The sequence below is a fragment of the Drosophila innubila genome (assembly GCF_004354385.1).
Source record: "Drosophila innubila isolate TH190305 chromosome 3R unlocalized genomic scaffold, UK_Dinn_1.0 2_E_3R, whole genome shotgun sequence".
Lineage (NCBI taxonomy): Eukaryota > Metazoa > Arthropoda > Insecta > Diptera > Drosophilidae > Drosophila > Drosophila innubila.
This window is the reverse complement of record NW_022995380.1, coordinates 1,339,997-1,361,978: the sequence shown is the minus strand read 5'-3', so window position 1 is coordinate 1,361,978 and position 21,982 is coordinate 1,339,997. Positions and strand designations below refer to the sequence as shown.

Below are 21,982 nucleotides of genomic sequence, written 5' to 3'. Positions count from 1 at the left end.
ATTTTATTTGACTTGATATTTAGTTGCAATTGAATTGCAAATTTGCAGCAAAACTAAAGATAAAAAGAAAACAAATGCCGAATTATCTATATATTCGGATTTCATTCGATTAGTTAGCAAATGAGCAGTAAAGTGTTTCAATTTGAAGCCATTACGTATACGACTCGTGTTCATTAAGTCGCCCTCGCACTTAAGTCCATAAACAAGGCATTAAATATATGTTTTAGCTTCTGTATCTGCCGCATTTCCGCAGAAGAAGTAAACTACTAAAAGTATCTTTCGTATTGGTGGAAAGTTTTTCCTCTTGTCATTGCATTGCGTGGTCGATTCCCTTCTTCTTCAGGCTAAAAATAATATTTACGTTTTATTTCATTTTCATGTTTGCGCTTTGTAAGTTCTTCCTGCTTTTCTTGCCATGCTGGACATGGATGCTTATAATTAGACGACGCTTTGTTGGCGTTGCCTCTGCCTCTTGTTGGTCATAAGTCAATAGTTGGCGACGTTTTAATGGGCGCCTCTCTCGCCTCCTTGTAGATGTATCTAAGCGCTAATGAAAAATTTTGAATTTATGTTTTGCTAGATTCTGTGTGTGTACTGTGCCGTGTTCTTTCGGCCTTTGCATGCCATTAGAATATAATTCATGTTCTTCTTGGTCAGAAATTTGGCCAATTAATGTGGCAGCTTTTCGTCAGTATCTGTGCATTTGTTGCTTTTACGGCCCGGATTCATTTATAATGCAACTTTTATTAGTTTTTGTGCGTTTTTATTTCACAATTGGGTAATGGTTTATTAATTGAATTATGCGAAAGACATGGGATTACAATTTTAGTGTAATTTTACTTATAAATTTTGTCGGACTAATTTTTTGATGACATTGAAAATACTTAGAGCTCCAGAACATTTTTATGACTTGAATAAAAAGTGAATTTTATATCTTAAAGGAAATCAATTAATATTTAGTGTCAGACTGAACTTCTGAGCTGTCATTTTAAACATAAAAGCAAACAGATTCAACACTTTTAATAATATTTATACAAAAAGCCAAAAGCTAGAATGCCCTGGTTAAGATTTATAGCACATTTTCATACATTTATTTATATTTTGCATGCTTATTTGCAATGTTCTTTAAAGCTTTGGTAAATTTTAATTTATAAATAACCGGAAACATATGTAAAGAATTTTTCATATAAACAATGTAGACAGAAGTTAAAATATATTTTAAATAGTGCATAATTATAAAAACGATTTGTGAATGATCGCACTACAATTCGCCACATTAAGGCGGCATGATATCGTTTAATCCGACCCAAGATTTATGCGACAACTATATAAATGGACTATATGTTCACGTTTAATATAGAGGCGCCGTTTCCCATTTGCTAGTTTTGCCATTTGTGAGCTTTAAAAATTGACAGAGAGACACGAGAAATACACAAAAATAAAAACTAGATATTCTCACATAAATACAATGGCTGCTTTTTGCTTTTATTAATAATATAAATATGTGGATAAATAAATGTTATTTTAAATTTGGGCTTGTGTTATTTGTAAACTTGACCACTTGGCGCTCATAAAAAATGGGTTTTTAATATTTTATGCCCAGACAATATAACATTTTCACAGCGGCATTTCTTTATTTGCGTGGGTCGTTGGAGCGTGGCCAAGTTATGCACTTCTTTCGGCGCCCAAAAATAAACCGCAACGTACAAATGTTTCAAACAAAACAGAATAAAAAGAAAGAGAAATAAGCAAAACAAACGACCAACTAGGAACTGTCGACGATTAAATACCCTTTATAAAATATCCAACAACTAATGTATGCTTTCGACTGTAAGACTTAGTTGTTTGCAGTTTAAATGATATCTAAACCCGATCCTGACATTTTGATCTTAAATATGATTGCAACTGTTTTTCTGATGTAAGCAAACGATTTCGACATCTATAGGTAAATGAGCAGACTGTGAGATTTACTAATATCGGAACTTAGTTTTTCTACTACATTCTATCCAAAAGAATGAACGATTGGTCAGACTTTGTTTTATTGACTTTTAATTAAATAATTAACAGATAAATTTTTTGTGTATAGAACAAATCTCTGAGAAGTTCAGAAAATCAAATGGACATGAATTGTGTTACATATTTTGTGATAATATTATACTGCTTTCTTAAAGTGTATTCAGAAGACATACAGATATAGACATACTATTTGCATATATACTTATATATGAAAAATATTGTATGTGAAATTTAAGAGCGACGTCATTCTTCTTCACATAGAGAAAATGTATGCATATATCATATGCTGATAGGTATATATTCATACATATACTCATGTAAAATGCTTAATTAATTTACGCTTATTATCGATGCGCTCGAAATGATCTATTAAATCATGTTGTGGTGATGCTGATGATAATGTTTTTGCTGTTGCTCACCTGTGGTTCGGGACGTCGACTTGTGGTTTATATTTGAAAATAGACACAATGAAAATTTGTTGATTGTAGTATTTGTATTTGTGCTTGGCACGTTGTGGCTATCAATTAGCCGGGGCTAGACTAAATCGATTGCTGCAATTGAGTCAATCAATTAGCGTATCACCAAAGACAATTTTCTCAGCTGTGGCATTCAGCATATGATGCTCTTCAATTCTCGTTTGCCGCCTTTTAGCTAATGAATTTTTGGTTTTGCTAACAAAGTTTGCCCTCAAACATAATGAGCTATTATGATGATGCCTGAGATGCATAAAATCAAGTTGCAAGCAAAAGGCATAGAATATGGAATTAAGCAATGTCCATTACACATTTCAAAAGCTCACGTGCCACAGTCAAAGTATTTCTATGCATGTGTGCTAGACCACATTGAATACACATACACGTACACATACCTGCATGCCAACACATTACCTTTTCTTACAGGTGTGTGTGTGTGTGTGTGTGTGTGTGTGTGATTGTGTTTGAGAGCAATTTGTATGCAACGCTGCGATGCTGGTTGCAAGTTTCTGGCAGCACGTTGAACGATTGCGCCTCAAGTGCACTGAGGTTGCGACGTGAACACGCCATCTGCCCCCTAACGGGACAGCTGCTTAGCGTTGTGCTAACCTTGTTAAAGACCTGCCCCCAACTGCCAATGACCTAAGCGACCTGGACGACCTGTACATGCACTTGAGATGAACTCGAACTAATTCCGTCACATGTCGATAAATTTAATTGCATTTTTAACGCAATAATTAGCAACTATTGTAACGTATAAAGATAGATAAAAATGGTCTTTGAATATTTTTTTTGTTTTTGTTTATTCTTCTTAGCCAAAGCTTACACATCAATGCATTTTTTATTTGATTGCCCATAACTTTTGGGAAAGCACGAGTGCTCAGGAAATTCGCTTAAGTGTATAACAAAATGTTAAAATTAAAAATTAATGATCTGCTTCCGCTACACTTATACAACCACACACAACACTGACACACATACACTGTATACTCACCTAACCGCAGAGCGTAAACTTGCCCCACCTTCTCGACTTACGGCTGGCATAACAAAATGGCAAAACCAAAAAACCAGAGAGTTCCCAAAAACACAACTGCTAACAAGTAAGAGAGAGAGATAGAGTTCAAGTTGACTGTTATCGACGTGCAGATACTCTGTAGTTCTAATATAAACAGTTAGAAAGTTTTCAAGTTTGGGGTGAATATTAAAATAAATGTCGACCATACCGCCTTGAATATCAATAAGATCAATTTTAACTAGTAATATCTAAAAATAATAAATAGTCATTAAAAATAAATAAAAGTCAGCCAACAAAGACGAGTAGGAAAAACGATTTTGTCTTAAAAAAAAGGTTAATTTAAATGTATAAATTAAGAAATTGAATTGACATACTTACCATATGAGAATATTTTCCTACAATACAGCGGGAATGATAACTCCATTGCTCTTGCTGTGCACAGTGCTCTTTTAGTTCTGTTTAGGAAAGTGGCGCCAAGGAGACGCACAAGCCCTTGAACGAGCAGGTGTCGATTTTGAGCGAGCTTGTAGTAGTGCTCCCGACTTAAAATTTCTTTCTTATACACTATTGATATCATCATATATACGCTTTCCTTCGTTAGAATACTCCCGTTTTCAGGCATTACGAGGTATTACAAAATTACTTGGGATCCCGTAAGTTGAATCTACTTGCAGCCCTAGTGAAAACACGTGGAAATATTTTGACTCAACTGCAACGAAGCGGAATGTATTTAGCAGTACGTGCTGTTGCTCCTGCTACTCCAGCAATCGTAATTTGAAGTTATCATTTATTTAGGCATCCATTAACGCGCACATATTGATGACCAGAGCCAAGAGCTAAACTCTGCTGTGTGTTGCAACACTGAGGAGAGAGCAGAGGTGATACTTGTAGTAAGTAGATGGAGGATGTAGAGGGTGCAATTGCTACTCAGCGGTACTAGCAATTACTTTTGAGTTAGTTGGCTTAATAGAAATTCAAGGAGCGTATTTTGTTTGCCTTGTGCGCTCCCAAGGCTCACTTTGATTTTCATAGGTAAATGCTGGACCAAGTTTTGTGGGTCTCCCGGCCTAACGAACTAGTCCCGCGGCACTCTCGCGAATTTTGTGTTTGCTCAGCACAAACAACAGCTTCCGTTGCCATGGTAGTCATAGAAGCAGCCTGGGAAGTCTCTTCTGCAAATCGATTATGAATTATTTGACTTGGAGAAATGACTTATGAGATTTCCTTCAGGACAAAGGCGACTTAAGCGCTACGCACAATGGCCACATGCTGTGTCCACAACTTGCTATCATTGTTACACATGTGTGTGGTTGGCTAACTGAATTGCCATGATAAATGTTTCTCAAGACACTGTAGAATATTGTAGTTGAGGACGTGATACGATATACTCGTACAGAATCAAATTTCAATTCATATCTCACTTACAGGGTATTGTATTGGTGCCTGTGCAAGAAGGATAATTTGAGCTTCTCCTTTGTGCCTTCCTTTTGTTGGCCTTTTGACACTAATAAATAAATGTTTCGTTGTCGCTTTTACATTGAAATTTTATTGTTGCTGTGATTTATGCATTTTCTTTTGATATATTTAAATTCTGAATTCAATTTGCTGCACATAAATTATACTCTAACAACACACTCTCACATACTTTTATACAACATTTAACTTGTATTTCGATTGGCTAATAAAATTTATTGTAAATTTTCTCTCTATTTTATTTGCAGGTAAGTTTGCACTACGACGAGAAAGAAAACGTAAGTCAACAATTTGCTGCTACCTTCGTTAATTTATATGCTACCCCAAGGGGATCGAATGAATGGCAACAACTTCCTGTTCATTTGCCTCGTCCTTTTAAATAATTAATGCGCATGGTAATCGATTTTCATATTAATTGAGATTTATTTCATGGCAGCGAGAGAAACACAAAAATAAGCAAACAATACAAAAGTAGCAACAGAAAAAAAAACTGAAAAAAACTACTGCTAATTTATTTCCCCAGTTGCGCATTTTTATAGTGCAATTATCACGCCCGTTGAGTGGGTAACTCAAGGGTCAAGCGCAACGTTGCCCTGATAAAAATCTTATAAATTAGTTAAAGAGCCCAAGTTGGCCCAAACCAGCTATTTAGACAGTTGATTAATCGTCTAACGTATTATGGTTTCGTAATGCGTGCTAAGCTGCCTTTGTAGCTCTCATTTTGCGTGTGTGTGTGTGTGTGTGTGTCCTTTGTAACTGCTGTTGCCCGGCAACCTCTAAGCCAATTAAGTTGTCGGCTTTTGGTAGCTGCTCAAAGTGTCATCAATGGGCCCAACACAATTGGAAATTAATAGCCAGCAAATTTGCTGTATCTGTTTTTCCATTAACGTCGACCATCGTGTGGTCGAATTCCCTCTTCTTATCTGCAAGCTATTGATCAATGGCTTTCTATTTCGTATTCAACAGGCTTTTGTCCCCTCAAGTGGCTCCCTTGTGGCAATTATTGTCAAGTAGCCGCACCGCACCGTAACTAATTTGGGCACCTTGCCTTTTAAACGCGCCTGCATCTTCAAAGCATTTTCATGGTGACTTAAATCAGACATGTCAGACCCTCACACACCCTGTAGACATTTCCCCAGCAACCAGTCGTTCGGCCCCCCTCCCCCTATTCCATAAACCTCATAAATCTCTTTTTGTCGCCGTTCTATGAATGCATTTCAGCTCAAAAATCGTTGGGCGGTCCCAGTCAGAAAGTGTGAGCTATTTAAATTTCCTTTGCATGGTTGGCTCAAGAAATTACTTGATATTACGCATGTAAGAGTTGCATTAAAATTTCACTTACTGCTCTTTTGTACTGAAAATGCTCAAAACTTAATGCTTTCAACTTTTATAATGATTTTCGAGTTTTTTTTTAACCGTTACTTAAAAAATAAGTAATTGGCTATATTCAGGGGTGCCACAGAAATCGAAACCAATCGTTATCTATTATTATTATTTATAATCCTACTGAGTCGCAGTTAGGTCGGACAAGTAGAACTGCAGTAATGGCGAATTAATGTTTTCAAAGCAATTCAAGTTATTTCTTTAAAGTATAATACTTTTATATATATTGAAATAGGTACCAGGTATTCTTTAGTCAAGACTAGCTTATTATGATTCAATTATTTAAATATATTTTGAGCTTCCATATCAGAATTGCTCCCAGTGAATTTTGATAAGTTAAAAATTTTGCATGCTAAATTACTATATTATTGAAAACAGGAAAAGTAAGGAAAACAAATTTTTTAAATTTTGAAGTTGGTGTACTAATTATGATCTATTTATTAACGTACGTTAGAAAAGTTCATAAAATGTGAACTTATTAAAATGTCTAAATTCAATACTGAGTATAATCAATTTTATTTAGCCACAATTCTTTAAAGGCTATTTAAGACTTGTATAAATGGATCACAGATTACTGGTGCATGTAAATAAAATGAGGATGTTGATTTGATAAAGGAAATGGTTTAACAGTTAAGCTTTTACATTGCAAGAACTACTGACCCAACCCTCGCCCCGCAGCTGCCGCAGTTGCTATACGTTGCTTGCTCTCTTACTGACTGACTGACTGACTAGTCAGAGTCAGATAGTTCCCTAGTGTCATATCTTGACATCTCTATCACACCCAGGCTGTGGTGAATGCGACGCACCGTTAGCTTGCTGTCACTATTTTCCTTTATTTTTTTTTTTTGTATTTTTTCTTTACTCAATTATGAAAAGAAATTAATAAGTGCTAGCTGCGCTGAATTAGCGCGCAATTGAGTGTATCCGTAGTATGGACAGGGAGGGAGGAATGGAAGGGGGAATCGGTCGGTGGGTTCTGACTGTCTTATAGCTGGCTGCGAGCAACTCGTGCAGCTTGTGCAATGTCTTTTGCGGCCTGCCTGTGGCCTGTTGGCTCATATTTTTGCATCATATTTTTGCCAGAGTTCTTGCTAGGCAGTCTGCCACACGTCAGCGGCAACGTGGCAAGGCGGAGGTGGAGTGGGGATTGTGGCAGGTCGTCTGCATGATATAAATGGCGCACATTTTGTGCATTTCATTTGCGTGATTTGCCAGCCAAAATGTGTAGCATTTTCCTTGCTCATATATCGTGCTCGTGGTTGGGCTGGGTTGACTGAGGGGGCGGTATGGGAATGGAAACTGTTGCCTCTGCTCCTGCCGATGTTGCTGTTGCGGCTGCTGATGAGCATGATGATAATGTCTGGCCCATAAGTGACGACCTGCCCGGGCAATTTTGTGGCATGAGGCAGCCAACGAGCAACAGGTTGTTGAGTGGAGCTACTAAAGGGACTTTTGGGGTTGATTTACTTTTGGTCTGTTTTCTGGACACGTGCCAGGATCTTGTATTGTTATTGTACTCGTTCGTTGTTTGTTTTATGCAACAATGCAATGCCTATATCGTTTTATCAACAAAGCTGCTAATGAGGCATTTACATTCTTCTGCAATTCGCTAAATGAATTAATTATTATTTAGGTTTTTAATTGGTTGCGACTTTATCAAACGCCCGATCTGATTATCCGATCGTCACATACTTTGCACAATTGCGCAACTTTGCCATACGAATTTGGATTTCAAGTTATACGATTTCAGCATTTTGCACGAAATAAACAACACAACCCCAATTCCCAAAAAAAGCGACTATTGCTCTGTTGCCAGAACGACTTTTGCCAAAGACTTTGCACAAACAAACAAAACAGCCCACTCACAGACAGACAAATAGACGCTTGGTCGACCAGGCGAGATGAGACTCCATCATCCAGACAAAGACTACTATAGCCTCCTCATCTTCATCCTCAACCTCAACCTCATCGTTATTGCCTTCCCTTCAAAGTTAATGAAATCAGATCATTCCGTCGCGACGGCGTCAGATGCCAAACTCTACCTAAATATTTATGCATGAGAATGGAAATTGCTGCATCGAATGAAATCAACATTTGATGATATTCCCGGGAACTTGAACGAATCTTGTTAGTTTTTCTGCTTATTCTGTTTTTTTTATTATATCTTACTTTTATGTACGTACTGAAAAGATCATGTACTTCTGTTGTGATTTAAGTGCTTGAAATGTAGAATACACTTGACACAGTGCGATTCTGTTTTATTTATGCTTAATAATTGAATAGTAAATGCGCTTAACTAATATTTATTTATTGAAATTAAATTTATCTGTTGTCATTATGCTCAATAATTAAAGAAAGTTTATGAATATTATTAAAATTTTTTTTATTAAAATAGTTTCTATGGTTCTATAGTTTATTTTACTTAATTTATTTTTATTTCTTTATTTACTGTTCAAATTAAAAATTTTCAAACTAACTTTCAATATATTTCAGCTTATTATTTGAGACCAGAGCTAGACATTCTGAAAATAGACTTTTATTTTTTTTTAACTAAAATGTAACACACTAACTGAAGTTACTTTTAAGAAAAAATTGTACGTTAGCTTCAAATTGTATTTCTTTATTTTAAGACAAAATTACAAATGTGTAATATCTTAAGAAACAATGAGTGTGTATATATTATCTTTTAAACATATTTCTTGTGAGTAGTTTAGTCAAATATTATTCGAATGTGTGAATGATCAGTAAAGTATTGCACGCCCAGATTAAACTTTATTGTTGTGCCACTTTTTTATTTCGCTTGATCGTTTTACTTTTTTTTATTTATTATGCCGCGCAACAGACCAGATCATTAACACGCCGAGTGAGTGTGTGTGCGGGTGTGCGAGTGCTTTGGCTCTATGCAGAATTATACAAAATAAACACTCACAACAACAAAAAGCGCATAAATAGTGACGACGACGTATAAAAAACATAAACAATTTCGCCACATGCGGCGGATGCGACGAAAATGGGAAGTCAACAATTAATATCAGGCAATAGAAACAACAGAAACAAAAACAATCACCATATAAAGCTCAATGCGTACATTTGGCAGGCAGCTGTAGCCTTGCTATGCGCAGATTCAATCGTATCTTTAAGATACGCCAGCTAATGATCGCCACAGCTGAATTTCATCGCGTGTGCAACAACAGCGCTTTGGCAGTCCATTAAATTCTCAGTGTGTACCTGATCTAAAAGTGCACACTCCATAGATTTTGATGCGGTCATTGTACAACTGACACACATTATGGACTCATAATGGCGTCGATCCGCCTACGAACTGCAAGCATATTGAGATCAGATTATAAAGTTTTCAATTATGGCAGCCAACAGTTATGAGTGTATTATTGTTTTATGATGACATTTGTTACAATTACATACATTCATATGTAAATGTATATGTTTTGTTGAGGCTCGTCCGTCTTTCTGTGTACTTATAACAAATTTATTGGTCTACCCGTCAAAGTTAGCAGTTATCAATCAATGTGGGTTCTTTATAAACGTATTATCTTTAAATATTATCAAAGTCAACGAAGTATATTTTATGTTTGACAAAGGAATGATTGATCGAACTAAATCAAACACAATGTAAGTTTTATTTTTTATTGATATATCTATCATAGCTCAGTTGATTTAACAATTCTTACATACAAAACTCGTAATCACTAAGGATGGCAATCCGAAAAAATTCTCATCAATAATACTCGTCGATTGATACCTCGATCGACCAAATCCGACCAATTTTAGTGGACTTCTCAAAATGAAATGAAAATGAAAACCTCCACAAAATAAAGTTTAATATAAAAATTTTAAATAAAAACATAAATGAATACAATAGATACACAAAAATTGGAATTCGGCACTGCGCAAAAAGAAATTTTTATGTTTGTGGTAGTTCACCACCAAATATTCAAAAAAAAAAAAAGAAAACCTCGACTCAGTAGAGTCTACTGTGAAAACTTATGCCTTCTTTTACCGATTGTCTTACCACTGCCTGTGACTTTTTCTTTTCATATAAGATAAGCAAGGGTATTTGGAGTTCGTCACAGTCCTCATGTGCAGCCTTTGCTCGCCAGTTGAGTCAGCGATCGTCATTGTTGAACTAATTTCCGCTGCACTGCATTTCTAAATTGAATTATAACGTCTGACGGACGGGCGTGCTGATAGCGTATTCACTTATTTTGCAATTGCAGTTTAGATACAATATAGACAAGTTTGAAGCATTTTCGTTGATATCTTGGCACAATATCCCCATCTGCTCCTAACGGACACCGTGTGTTTGTGTCGGACAGTTTTTCACATTGTTTGGCATTTTATGAGCATGAAATTAAATTAATTAAAACTACACGACCTCGCTGCCTCTAGACAGCAAAGTGAGACAGGCTGGGGCTGGCAGTCATGATGTTGGAAGGATACGTTTCGCTTATACTAAAACAAAATTTGCTGCCAGGTTGCATCCTGACAACATGACTCGCCTTCATATTTCGCTCTTTATGTGCCCTACACTATGCCACAACCGACATGCCCCGTTCTGTATCTCACTGTCACTGGCACGCTGGGCAACCTGTCGAGTGAACTGAATCAGGTTGCAGCTTTCATTTGCCGTTGCATTGTGTGGTTCAGTTAGCTGTCCGGGCTGACTGTCCTGGCCTAGCATCAGCATCAGTTCCAGGTTCAGGTCCAGGTTAATAACAGGCGATTGTGTGTAAATGTATCTAGCTAAGTTCATGTGTGTGTGTGTGTGTGTGCCTTTTTTTGTCTGCTAAACTAATTATATAGTTTGGTTGCCATCGGCCCTGACATTGTCCAAGCTACAAAATCGGATTTAAATTCAACAGTTTTTTGTTACTAAATTTTATTTTGATTTGAATTAAACAAAACACTGAAAACAACTGAGTTTGGTTAACTTTCAACACAATTTATTTTTATTGTTTTTATCAAAGTTATAAAACTATTATATAACATTTCAATCAATTTTAGATAAAAATGTCTCTATTAAAGGCTTTAAAGTTTAATACAGAACAAATAATATACATACAGTCAACTGAAACAGAAGCGAATTTGTAACCATGGTTATGATTTCCCGACACTGTGCAGCTCTTTTGCTGTGATAATACGCTTAATGCCGAGCTGAATATGGCATATGGCTTCATATTTCGTAAATTAAAGTATTTAGACAAATGCAGAGGACTTTTCTGGCTCTGCTGCCTCTGTTAATAAACTAGATTATTTATCAAGTCGGACAGAATGAAAGTCGTACGTGAGTTTCGTTGTCGTCCTTAAATCTGCTTTAAAGGACTCTCTCCATAATCAGGCACTAAGCCAGCCAACTAATTGGTCAATGGGAGTATTTTTAGCTGAGCTCGTCAACCAGCTATCTATATATATGTACTATATAGTATATCGTATATGTACATGTATTCATGTAAGGATTTAGTCGTTGGCTTTTCGAGCTATTCACATGTCACAAGTGCAACAGTTAAAGCGTTGACCATTCAACACGTCAGGCAACTGGCTGGCTTAACTTGTTGCATAATGTGACATTCACAGCGCGAACCTTGAACTGACGCTGGGCGTGGACAAGTTTACAAATCTGTCAGTTGATTTGGTGGTCTTTTGACCTACGATATATTGTGGGAAAAGAACTCAGATGGTGGGTAAAGAAAAGATGCGCGATGACATTAAATATTGTAACTTTCATAAACGATGTAAAAACTTAAAAGATTTTGTCGTCGATTGCCTGCAGGTTGAACACGTTTTCTGTCAATTTAATGCTTAATTAGTCACGGCCACTTAAGGGCAATCCGCTGAGGGAAAAGCAGCCGCAAATCTTTAATTGAAATTGGCAGCTGCTTACGTTGGACCAGCTATTTGCACGTGATTTCATTGCTAATTATTTTGAAAAGGGCATCATTTAAAGGGCTTGAATTTAACAAAAGTGTCACTTATGATCGGTCAATCCTATGGTATTGTACGTGTTTAAGCTGGCTTTTAAATATGTTTTAATCTTCAGCTAAACGCTAATCAGAGATCGAACAACTCTTTAATTCTTTATTAAACATTGAAATGCATCGTTTCAATAATCGCCTTGAATAGCTGTAAGTATGATGACTCCATGTTTAGTTGGCATCGAGCCAGCTGCTGATTAAATGAGCCACGTTAAGTTGTGATTAATTACTGAAAACCCCGACGCAAGGTCGTCAGCTCTGACTTTGGCAAGTGTTTGGTTTCCTTGAGCCAAAGCGATTGTTAAACACTGAAAATTAACCACATAACATAAAATTACATGAAATACTAGTTGAAACCCAACTGCGTACACTCTTATTTATAAACATGTACATTGTGTTCGCTTTATAAATGATAGCAATGCTTTTAAAATTTTTGGTCAGGCCATAAAAATGGCAACAAGTGTCCAAGTTTCGTTTCCTCTTTTGGAGCTAAAAGCATTAAAACTTTGCGGCTGCTTCACATGTCTAACGAATTTGCTAGTAGAACTTTGGGGCCATTTAGTGAGAAAATTAGTGTAACTAAGCACACCAGAAAACAAATACTCTGCATTCAAAACATATTGTAAACTGGAGCAGTTGAGTTGTACAAAATTCTTCATAAAAAATTGAAGATTGTTTTGTATTGTAAGAAAAAGAAAAAGATTGTAAGATAAAAAATATTACATTCTTTGATTTGTTAATATGCGTAATTTTAAAATTCGCATCCATTTCGATAAATATAAAATAATAATGTTTCTTAAATGATTTTCGAGCAGTAAGAATAATTATTTAACGTATTTGGAAGTTGAAGACCATCTACCGCTTAAAATGTTTTCAAAATACAAGTATGAAATTTTCGTAGCATATAGAATATTTTAAATTCATTACCCGATGAAATATTTTTTAACCAATGATAAAATTATAATTTACATTTGCTGAATGACACATTTTTTGATATCAAAAATTTAGTAATACATGCTGATAAAAAGACTCAATGTCTTTGGAACGTACAGTTCAATAAATATTTGTGTCTTTCGATTATTTATATTTTTTTTAATTTTATATTTTGAATGACAAAGTTGCGCATACTCTGGCAGAGTATTTCTATCATCTTGCCATATTACAAAGCACTGAGCTTTTATTATATAATTTCATGCAATGCTCTTGTTGTTGTGTGTGTGTTGTTTTTATTTTTGTAAGTGGTAGTGGTGGCAGTTGTAGCATGTTGTAACTGTGCCGGCCGGCCGGCAGCCGGTTAAGTTGTTTGACAAGTTTTTCCACTTGGCCGGCCGTCGTCTGTGGGTCTGTTGTGGTGGATGAGCTCATCGTGAGGTTGGCAACCACATGGCAGCGATCAGCTGCTGTAGAAGTGGCAACATCAACTCCGTGATCTTTAGTGCAATTCTGAGCTGACTTTCAACTTGAACTGAACCGGTGATGAGAACAGCGTGTAGGTTGTGAACGTGCCTACTTGGAAAGTTATGGGCCAACGTTGTGGCATTTTCGAGTCATTAATTTGACGATGTTAAATGAGAATTTATGTGTCTGCTTGTGTCTACATGTCTGCTGCAGCGGATACGGCTAAACAATTTCTCATGCACAAACATTTCTCAACTCGCTGACAGACAAGTCGCCAGACCCGACTCGTTCTTCTGAAAAACAAATGTCATTAACACTTGTTCCTCGGCCTGTCTAAAAGTTGTTACAAAAAAGCCTGTAAATAGTCAAAAACTAATGCATGTTCTGTTGAAAACGGTGCCCAGTTTGGTTATGAAACATTATTTAACAAATTTATTTAAGAACACCTAATATTACATGTTTTTCATGTCTGGGAGTCTTCATAAAAGGATTGTTGATGTTCTAGCTGGCAAAAATACAAATATATGTACATGATATGTATATATTTAATGTTATTGCACAACTCGAAATTCCTTAAACGGTTGTGCTTATGAATTTTTCAGAATTGTGCATTTATGGAGAACTTGAACTCTGTTTATGTCTCAGACATAAACAGCTGTCATTTGATCTGCACTGCATTGAGTTTCTCAGCATACACGTATACTGAAGCTCATTTATTGATGCTTCACGTTACGTTTCACTGCTAGCCAGACCGTAAAATGGAGACGCAAGACGAAAATGAAAAAAAAGGGAATGACGACGTTGCCAGAAGACTCTAGAAACTTTACTCTCTTTGTTTTCTTTGTTTCTGATTCTGAATTGAGGAATTCTTTTTCTGATTCCCATTTGACAGCTCAATTGCGCAGTCGCAACAGCTCCGTCTGTTCCAAGGCCAGCCGTGACATTAACTTTTTCACATGTGTACATGTGGGAGAGTCATCGGATTGAGTTTTGGGCAAAAGCAAACTAATTCCATTGAAATGTTTTTGTTCTGTAAACTAATTTTTCAATACATGTGCGAGAAAGCGAGAATAGCAAAGTAAACAAGAGGCAAATGTGCTGGCTGGCAACGTGCGTCCATTTGTTTAGCGCTTCAAATTGGCTGCTTTCGTCATGATTTGTTTTGTTTATATACCCAGTAACAGAGCCGTCAAATAGGGTATGTCAGTATTGAGTTTATATGTAAAAAAATGGTTTAACTTTCTATGTGGTTATTTAAAATTTGTTCTTATTTTTAATGCTTAATTTATTAAAAAACACAAAGATTGAGTAAGAGAAAATATGTAAAGTAACTTAAAATAATTTGCTAAGCTGGAGCCAAAATAAAACTACAGGTAGTAAAATAAAAAAAAATATTTAATAATAACATAATATAATAGCGGCCTTACTGCAAATACTTTGGTGCCGAGTATTCAGTAGTGAATGAACAGTTGAAATATTGCGTTTTCCGGTTTCCTTTTTTTTTTTGGGCCGCCTGCTACACAATGCAATAGCACAATATTTGGTTTGGCTGTAAGAAATTGCTAAAGCGGACAACAGAAACAGCAGCAGACGTAGCAAAAAGAGAAAGAGAGAAAGAGAGAGTGAAAAACCACTCCTTGTAATACTCGTATCAGCACTCGCATGTTAGGCGCGAGCCATATGAGGGCCGGGGTAGTTCAAACATCATCAGGTGTTTTCATTTAATTTGCTAGAAATGTTGTCTGGCAGAAAACTCTTGGGAAAATGATGAAAATGTGCGCATACAAGACGACTGAGCACAAGTGCCAGCAAATTCGCAATAGAACTCTTACTTCTTGGTCGTTTTTTGCTGCTTGTTTCAAGTGATAAAGGTGCACTGCGAATAATCTCATATGTATTCTAACAATAAAAGGCAATGGAAGCATAGAAAGCAGCGAAAAAGAGAAGAATTCATGCTTAAGTTGTATCTGCGTTAAACATGAGTTGTATTTTATTTACAAATTTAAAATAGAAAAGATTCAAAAATATGTAGTAAATAGTTTAATGTTTGGTAAGAAAACGGTCTGATTGGCTTAAAGTTTATAATTATATTTTAAAAGTTTCAACTAATTGTATATTAATAGTATTTCTTGTCTTATTATTTTTGTTAAATTGCGTCTTCCGTCTTTAAATATTCTACAAATAAAGAAAATGATAAACTGAAAATAAAAAAAAAAATTTACATTTTTAAATTAAAAATGAGTTAAATTAAAAGAGTTTGCTGGTGAGCCGTCAATTACAATAGTTTTCAGTGTAGATTTGTTCAGTTACACTTTTTATCTGCAATTGCACAGGTAACGCTTAAAGATGCAATATCTTAAGCTGAATCAAAAAATAAGCCATTTGTTGGTCCGCTTTCAAGTTAATTAACAGAATGGAAGACTTATTGCTGCCTCTGGCTGCCAGATTGCTCGCATCATCAATTGAAAGTGGATAGTGGCAGCAGCAGGAGTTGTTGCAGTTGCTGCTGCCTTTGTTTCCATTCATTGGCCGAGTGCAACGGCAAACTTATGTATGGCATTAACGTGGCATTAACGTGGGACTCTGGAAGCTGTGCAACCTGATTGCAGTGTCACCTAAACCATTGTGCGTTGACATTTTTAATTACACGCAAACACGGTCTGTTGTCAACAAACTGGCAAAGAGTCTGGGATGCCGGTTGCTAAATGATAAATGATAGCTGCTCGTCCTTTCGGGGTACGTGCAAAATGCAGCATGAAGCATGCTATATGCAGCAAAACACGCATACGTCACGTTGCCTGCGGCACTCTACTCCATCAAGCCTCGAAGCCATAGAGTCTCTGACTCTGTGTTCCTCGAAGGCTTAGCCAAAGCCAGGCACGCAGAATTACTGTGACTCGGAATTGAGTTTACAATTGGGCCGTGTACCGTGCACCGTGCACCGTCTGCCTTCTGCCGTGGCATCAAAAAAAGGATGCGACGACAACGGCGGCGGCATCAAAATGCAAAGCAAACAAGCGCATAGCCGGGCAAGAGAGTGGGTTGTGGCGGCTGTGTCTTCTTTCTGGATGTTGGGGCTTTCAACAGTAATGCAATTTGATGCGTCACAAAACCGCACAAATGCACAGCACACACACAAACACTCGTGCACACATGTATTCACAATTTTCGTCTGTGAGCCAGCTGAAGCCGCTGCCTTGTCGGTTGAAGTAAATCCTTAACAGAATAGGATTTTCAACACATTTGCTGGGCTCTTCGAGCGTTTGTTGCATAGTTTTAGGCGTTGCATGCACAGCGCTAAGCCCTGCTACGATGAGGGGCATCATCACCAATGCAAGGCGCACAAAAGCACGCTATTATTTTGCACGCTTCGCTCCTGTTGCTGATCATGATTATCTTGGTGCTTCCGTTCAATAGCCAACACCAACACCAGCGACGTCGTCGTCGTCGTCGTCGTCGCCTTGAAGTGAATTTATGCAAATGCTGCATTTTGCTTTTCAATTTCGTTTACTTTACAATTCCTTTTCAGTGCCCCACGTTCCCCTTAGCGTCGCGGCGGCAACAAGTTGTGTGCAGCAACTTCTTGCCGTGTTTTCCCCAAGCATTAAGTTTGAGCACAGTTGTGAGGATTTGTGTGAGAAATATGGGTGCTATTCTTTGCATAAAGTGCTGGTCTTCCTCCTCCAATTCAACCTGGCAGACAGCATTTTTATTTACTTTCACTGCTTTCTATCTTTCAAGTCTCATGCCAAATCTGCACAATTCAGTTTACAATTCTTTAGTTACATTTGCCTGTAGTTTTTGTTCCTGCTGCTGCTGCTTCGATTGCTAAGTGTCACAAATCTAAACGATTTTAGCTTTTTAATGCTTTTTCCTGGGGGCTTCGATTGATGCAGTCCCGCCAAGTGCACGACATGAGCCAGCGAATGTCTTGATCTCCTTTTTGCCATCTGTCTGCATTTGCCTGCATGTCGGCTGGATATGGGATAGACTATGCAAATCTCTGGCTTATAGCATAAATATGCGTATCAAAGCTAAGTTTTTTACTTTACAGCTTTAGACATATTCTTTCAAGCGTTTTATCTGTATCTACATGACTTTTTTCTTTAAAGTTTAATTCGAATAGTTACGAAAATATTTAATCGGACGAGAAGATACCTACCCATTATTATGCTCGAATTTATTTCTTTATTAAGTATTCATGTATGTGAGCAGAAGAAGTATATAGCAAATTTGCATAAAATAAAAACTTTAATATTGGGTTTAATATTAGCAAATAACTATATCTATCAAAACATAACATAACTATCAAAACATAACAAGAATTTGACATAGATTTAAAATCCCCAAAACAATATTAAACAAACTTAATAGACCCCTAAAAATAATTGAAGTTGCGATAATATCCACTTCGCATTCCATAAAAGATTTGCGTATATGCGAAGAAAAATAAGTCATTATAATAATCTACATATCGATGTTCTAAACTTTTTATACCCCTTACTTAAAAGATAAGTTAAAGGGTATATTGTGTTCGTTGGAATGTATGTAACAGGGAGATGAACGCATCTGCGACTCCTATAAAGTAAATATATTCTAGATAAGCATCAACAGCCGACTCGATATAGCCATGTCCGTCTGTCCGTCTGTGTCCGTCTGTGTGAGCGCCTAGATATCAAAGTCCATTAGAGATAGAGATACCAAACTTTCAAAACCGTTGGAGCAGGTCAACTTTGCTTTAAATTTTTAAAACGCCCCCTTCCGCCCCGCAAATCGCGAAAATCCAACACCCACAGTTCTTAAGATAATACAGTTTTTATGTTAAATAACTTTTTCTATAAATATTATCTATAATATCACTTAACCGCAGCAAGATCGGACAAATAGAACGGAAATAATAGCTAAGCAAAGTTATTAATAAAGTTATTATTTCAATACAATCACCTAAAACTATGCAGTATTTTTTATTAGGTAGTTATTTTTAAAGTACTCTTTTATATGTATATTAAAAAAAGTAACGGGTATTCTATGGTCGGGATCTCGACTATAGCCTTTCACACTTGTTTATTTTACATTTTCTCATACCGATACTTTTCCTCCCTTATTCTGCCACAAGTGGAACTTAAAAGTTTCCATTGTTAATGTTATTTATCAATAAATGATCATTAGAATGTTAATATTTCATACTCCGTCTGATAATTCTTTCTTAATTTATTTTCATCCATACAGTCAATCAGAGTTTTTTTTTAAAGTAATGCCAATCCTTTACTTTTTTTGGTACATTTAAATAGGAGTAAGTACAAGTATTTTCTTTGCTTAAATGCAAGGTAAGAGTTTCCATTCATTTATCGTTTTTCATGATAAGGTTCAACGCGCTGTGGCCACTGAGTCATTCAGGCGAACTGAGTTGACTGAGCTGCAGTTGGAGCCCCGCCCAGTACCCCAAATTGTGCGGCAATCCACCTGTTCATTAACCTGCGTGCTATTGTGTACAATATCAGTGCCGCGACCCTCGCCACCGCCCTTGGCTCTGCCCCTGTCCCTGCCCCTGTCCCTGTCTCTGTCTCTGACCCCTTCCCAATTGACGTGTGCAAAAATGTTCGCTTCATTTGCTGTGCGGCTGCCACAGCTGTTGTTAATGTTGTTGGAGGCTATTATTGTTGTTGTTGTTGTTGTTGCTGCTGTTACTGTTGTTGTTATTACTGTTGGCATTGCCCCAGAGCGGTGCACACAGTGCAGAGGAATCAGCGGAGTGGAAAATGCAACGGCAAATGCCATGAACTTGTTGCAATGACAACACCATGACAGGCCGCTACTTAGCTTTGGGCTGCTTGCTGCCATGCTGCATGCTATATGCTATTTGCTACATGCTGCATGCTACATGCTGCTGCATGATGCATGATACATGCAAGTTAACAGCGCATTAATCATGGTATGGATTGCATTTACAGTAAGCGGCAGAGTGAGTGCGGCATGCGGCATGCCCCTAGAGCAAATTGTAGCATAAACTGGCGTCTCGTCTCGCTCTCATTGCCTGACATTTATTACGCTGCTTAAATGCCAAACGTAGCAGCCACAAAAGCTGGACAAATTAACGCGTGGGTGGTTGGGTTGATGTCCCGACGTTTCACCCGGAATCGAGGATCGGGTCATGCATCAATGTCATTGCCGTTGTTGGCAGTTGAACTGCAAATGTACTTGCAACATTAGTCCTACAAACATACGAGGGTTGTCTAAAATTTGACGAGTAACTGAAAAAGATGCAATTCCGTAAAATGTAAATTTGTAACAATTCTCGTGTGCAGTTTACAACAAGTAGAAATGGAATCAACTATTTAAACAAGTCTTCTATTTTGGCTCTCAAGCAGATTGCTCCATTTTTATTGCATAGCACTTTATTGTCTTAAATACCTATAACCTTCTTTATACCTTTAAGAATTCTGATCTCTCCTTCACTTCTTGTTTCACGAGGATATTTTCACCGACACTTTTTGCTAAAAAAAAACCGTTGGTGTCGTGTAAACGCACATCATTTTAAAGCGTCGTAAATGGATCACGTCATATTCCATCGGTTTTTTGCATCGGTCAACTCAAGCCACTAAAATGCATACAAAAATAAAAGAGTGTGGCCAAATTTTATGAGAAATTAACCCATGGCATCTCTATGTGAAAACCGTGGCAAATAATGTGAATGCCAAAACTTACAGTCGGTTAAAAAGTCCCCGTCTGACGACCGTGTAAAAAACCGTGTGATCAACCATCACACAAAAATTATAAGTTTAAATTAAAATTAAACAATTTTTTTTTTTTTAAATTGGTTGTCGGTGATAAGGGGTCAGTTTAATGTGGACATATATTTGTGATTCATTTTTCATTTCAAGGTCGGAAATTGTTGAGAAAACCCTCGTATACACTGGAATCCATATGGTTGCCACATGCTGCAGTTGTTCTGGACTCTCCGCTTGTGTCGTGTGTCACTATAAAAAGAGTGCAACATTGTTGGAAAGTCAGGCGACGTCAATTTCCGTTTTGTTGTCGTCATTAAAATGCTAGCGAAATCAGGCCATGCCTGGCTGCACTTTGCCACTCGTTCACTCGTTCAGTGGTTTCTTTTTGCTGCTGCAACGCTTAGAGGTGGCAGCAACGATGCCACCAAGCATTATGACTGAATTGTATTAATTAGTTCTTCCACGCGCGACACTTTTCTTAGCACTTAAAGCAATTTGCGACAAAACGTGAAATTTGAAATGCGGTATGTGGAATGTATTTCCCTTCTCCCCACCTCCCAAAAAAAAAACGGGATATGCGTAAACAAACTGACAGCCAGTTGACAGCGAGTGAGTGAGTTGCCTAAGTGTGGCAAGGGGCAAGGGGTAGGGGAAAGGGGGCAGGAGGCATCAGCAGCAGAAAGAGATAGCTGTAATCGATGCCTCTGACTAAATGCCTCCACTTATATTGACAAGTTGTTGTCATTGTTTGTGCGCTGTCAAAATGTAGCAGACGGACCACCTTGGTGGTAATGTGATTAGAAATCACTTCTTGTTTTTAGCTTTTGCTTTTCTCAATTCAATATACAATTGCTCACAAATTGCTTGACAGCAGAACGAAAAGTTGAAAACCGAATTCAAGGCCGGAAATTGAAATGTTGTAAGTGCATGCATGCAACAATTTTTTGGGGGCAGCGTTAAGTTGAAGGAGGTTGCTTTTATGGCGCGTGGCAATGTCTTGGCTGTTAATGCCACTGGCAATGCAAAGTTTTGACAACATTTGCCACTTTGTCATGCAATTTTAATTTCAATGCTCAACGTTCGCCTGCGATTTTACTTTGTAGTTTTCGACTCAAAAGCGTAGCTCGTATTCTGACAAAGTCGAAAAGTTTTTATACGTTACAACAGAGGGAGAGAATGAATGGAGATAGAAGAAGGGAGGGAGAAAGGGTGCTGCTGCGCTGCTGCAGTTATGATTTACTTGCCACACGCTGTCCCAAAACGAAATGCAGCGCAACGAAATGAAGCTATCAAAAACGTTGACGTCGTTACGCAAAAGCGGAAATGACAATGATCATGATGATGACGATGATTGTGATTGTGATGATGCCAAATGAAACTTTGGGCAAAAGTGCACGCAATGGAATGTGGCTCTGATTTGTGCCCAGCATGTTGGCTGGCAGGAATTGCCACTGCCTCTTGCCTCATGCCTCATGCCTCATGCCACTTGCCACTTACACGTTACAC

The 21,982-nt window shown here is 37.3% G+C and overlaps 1 protein-coding gene across 6 annotated transcripts in view; it reads left to right on the top strand.

Annotated features, from left to right (window-relative positions):
* The window catches only part of LOC117791476 (polypyrimidine tract-binding protein 1), a 180,586-nt gene that overhangs the window by 18,609 nt on the left and 139,995 nt on the right, over positions 1–21,982 (top strand). For 5 of the 6 annotated variants that reach the window (XM_034631250.1, XM_034631244.1, XM_034631248.1 and 2 more), the window contains one exon: positions 5,226–5,255. The exons of the other annotated variant lie outside the window; for it this stretch is intronic. Coding sequence is in view for 4 of the 5 variants with exons in the window: in XM_034631244.1 (XP_034487135.1) it covers positions 5,226–5,255 (30 nt within the window). In the remaining variant the exon portion in view is untranslated. The remainder of the gene's footprint in view (positions 1–5,225; positions 5,256–21,982) is intronic. 6 annotated transcript variants of the gene reach the window in all.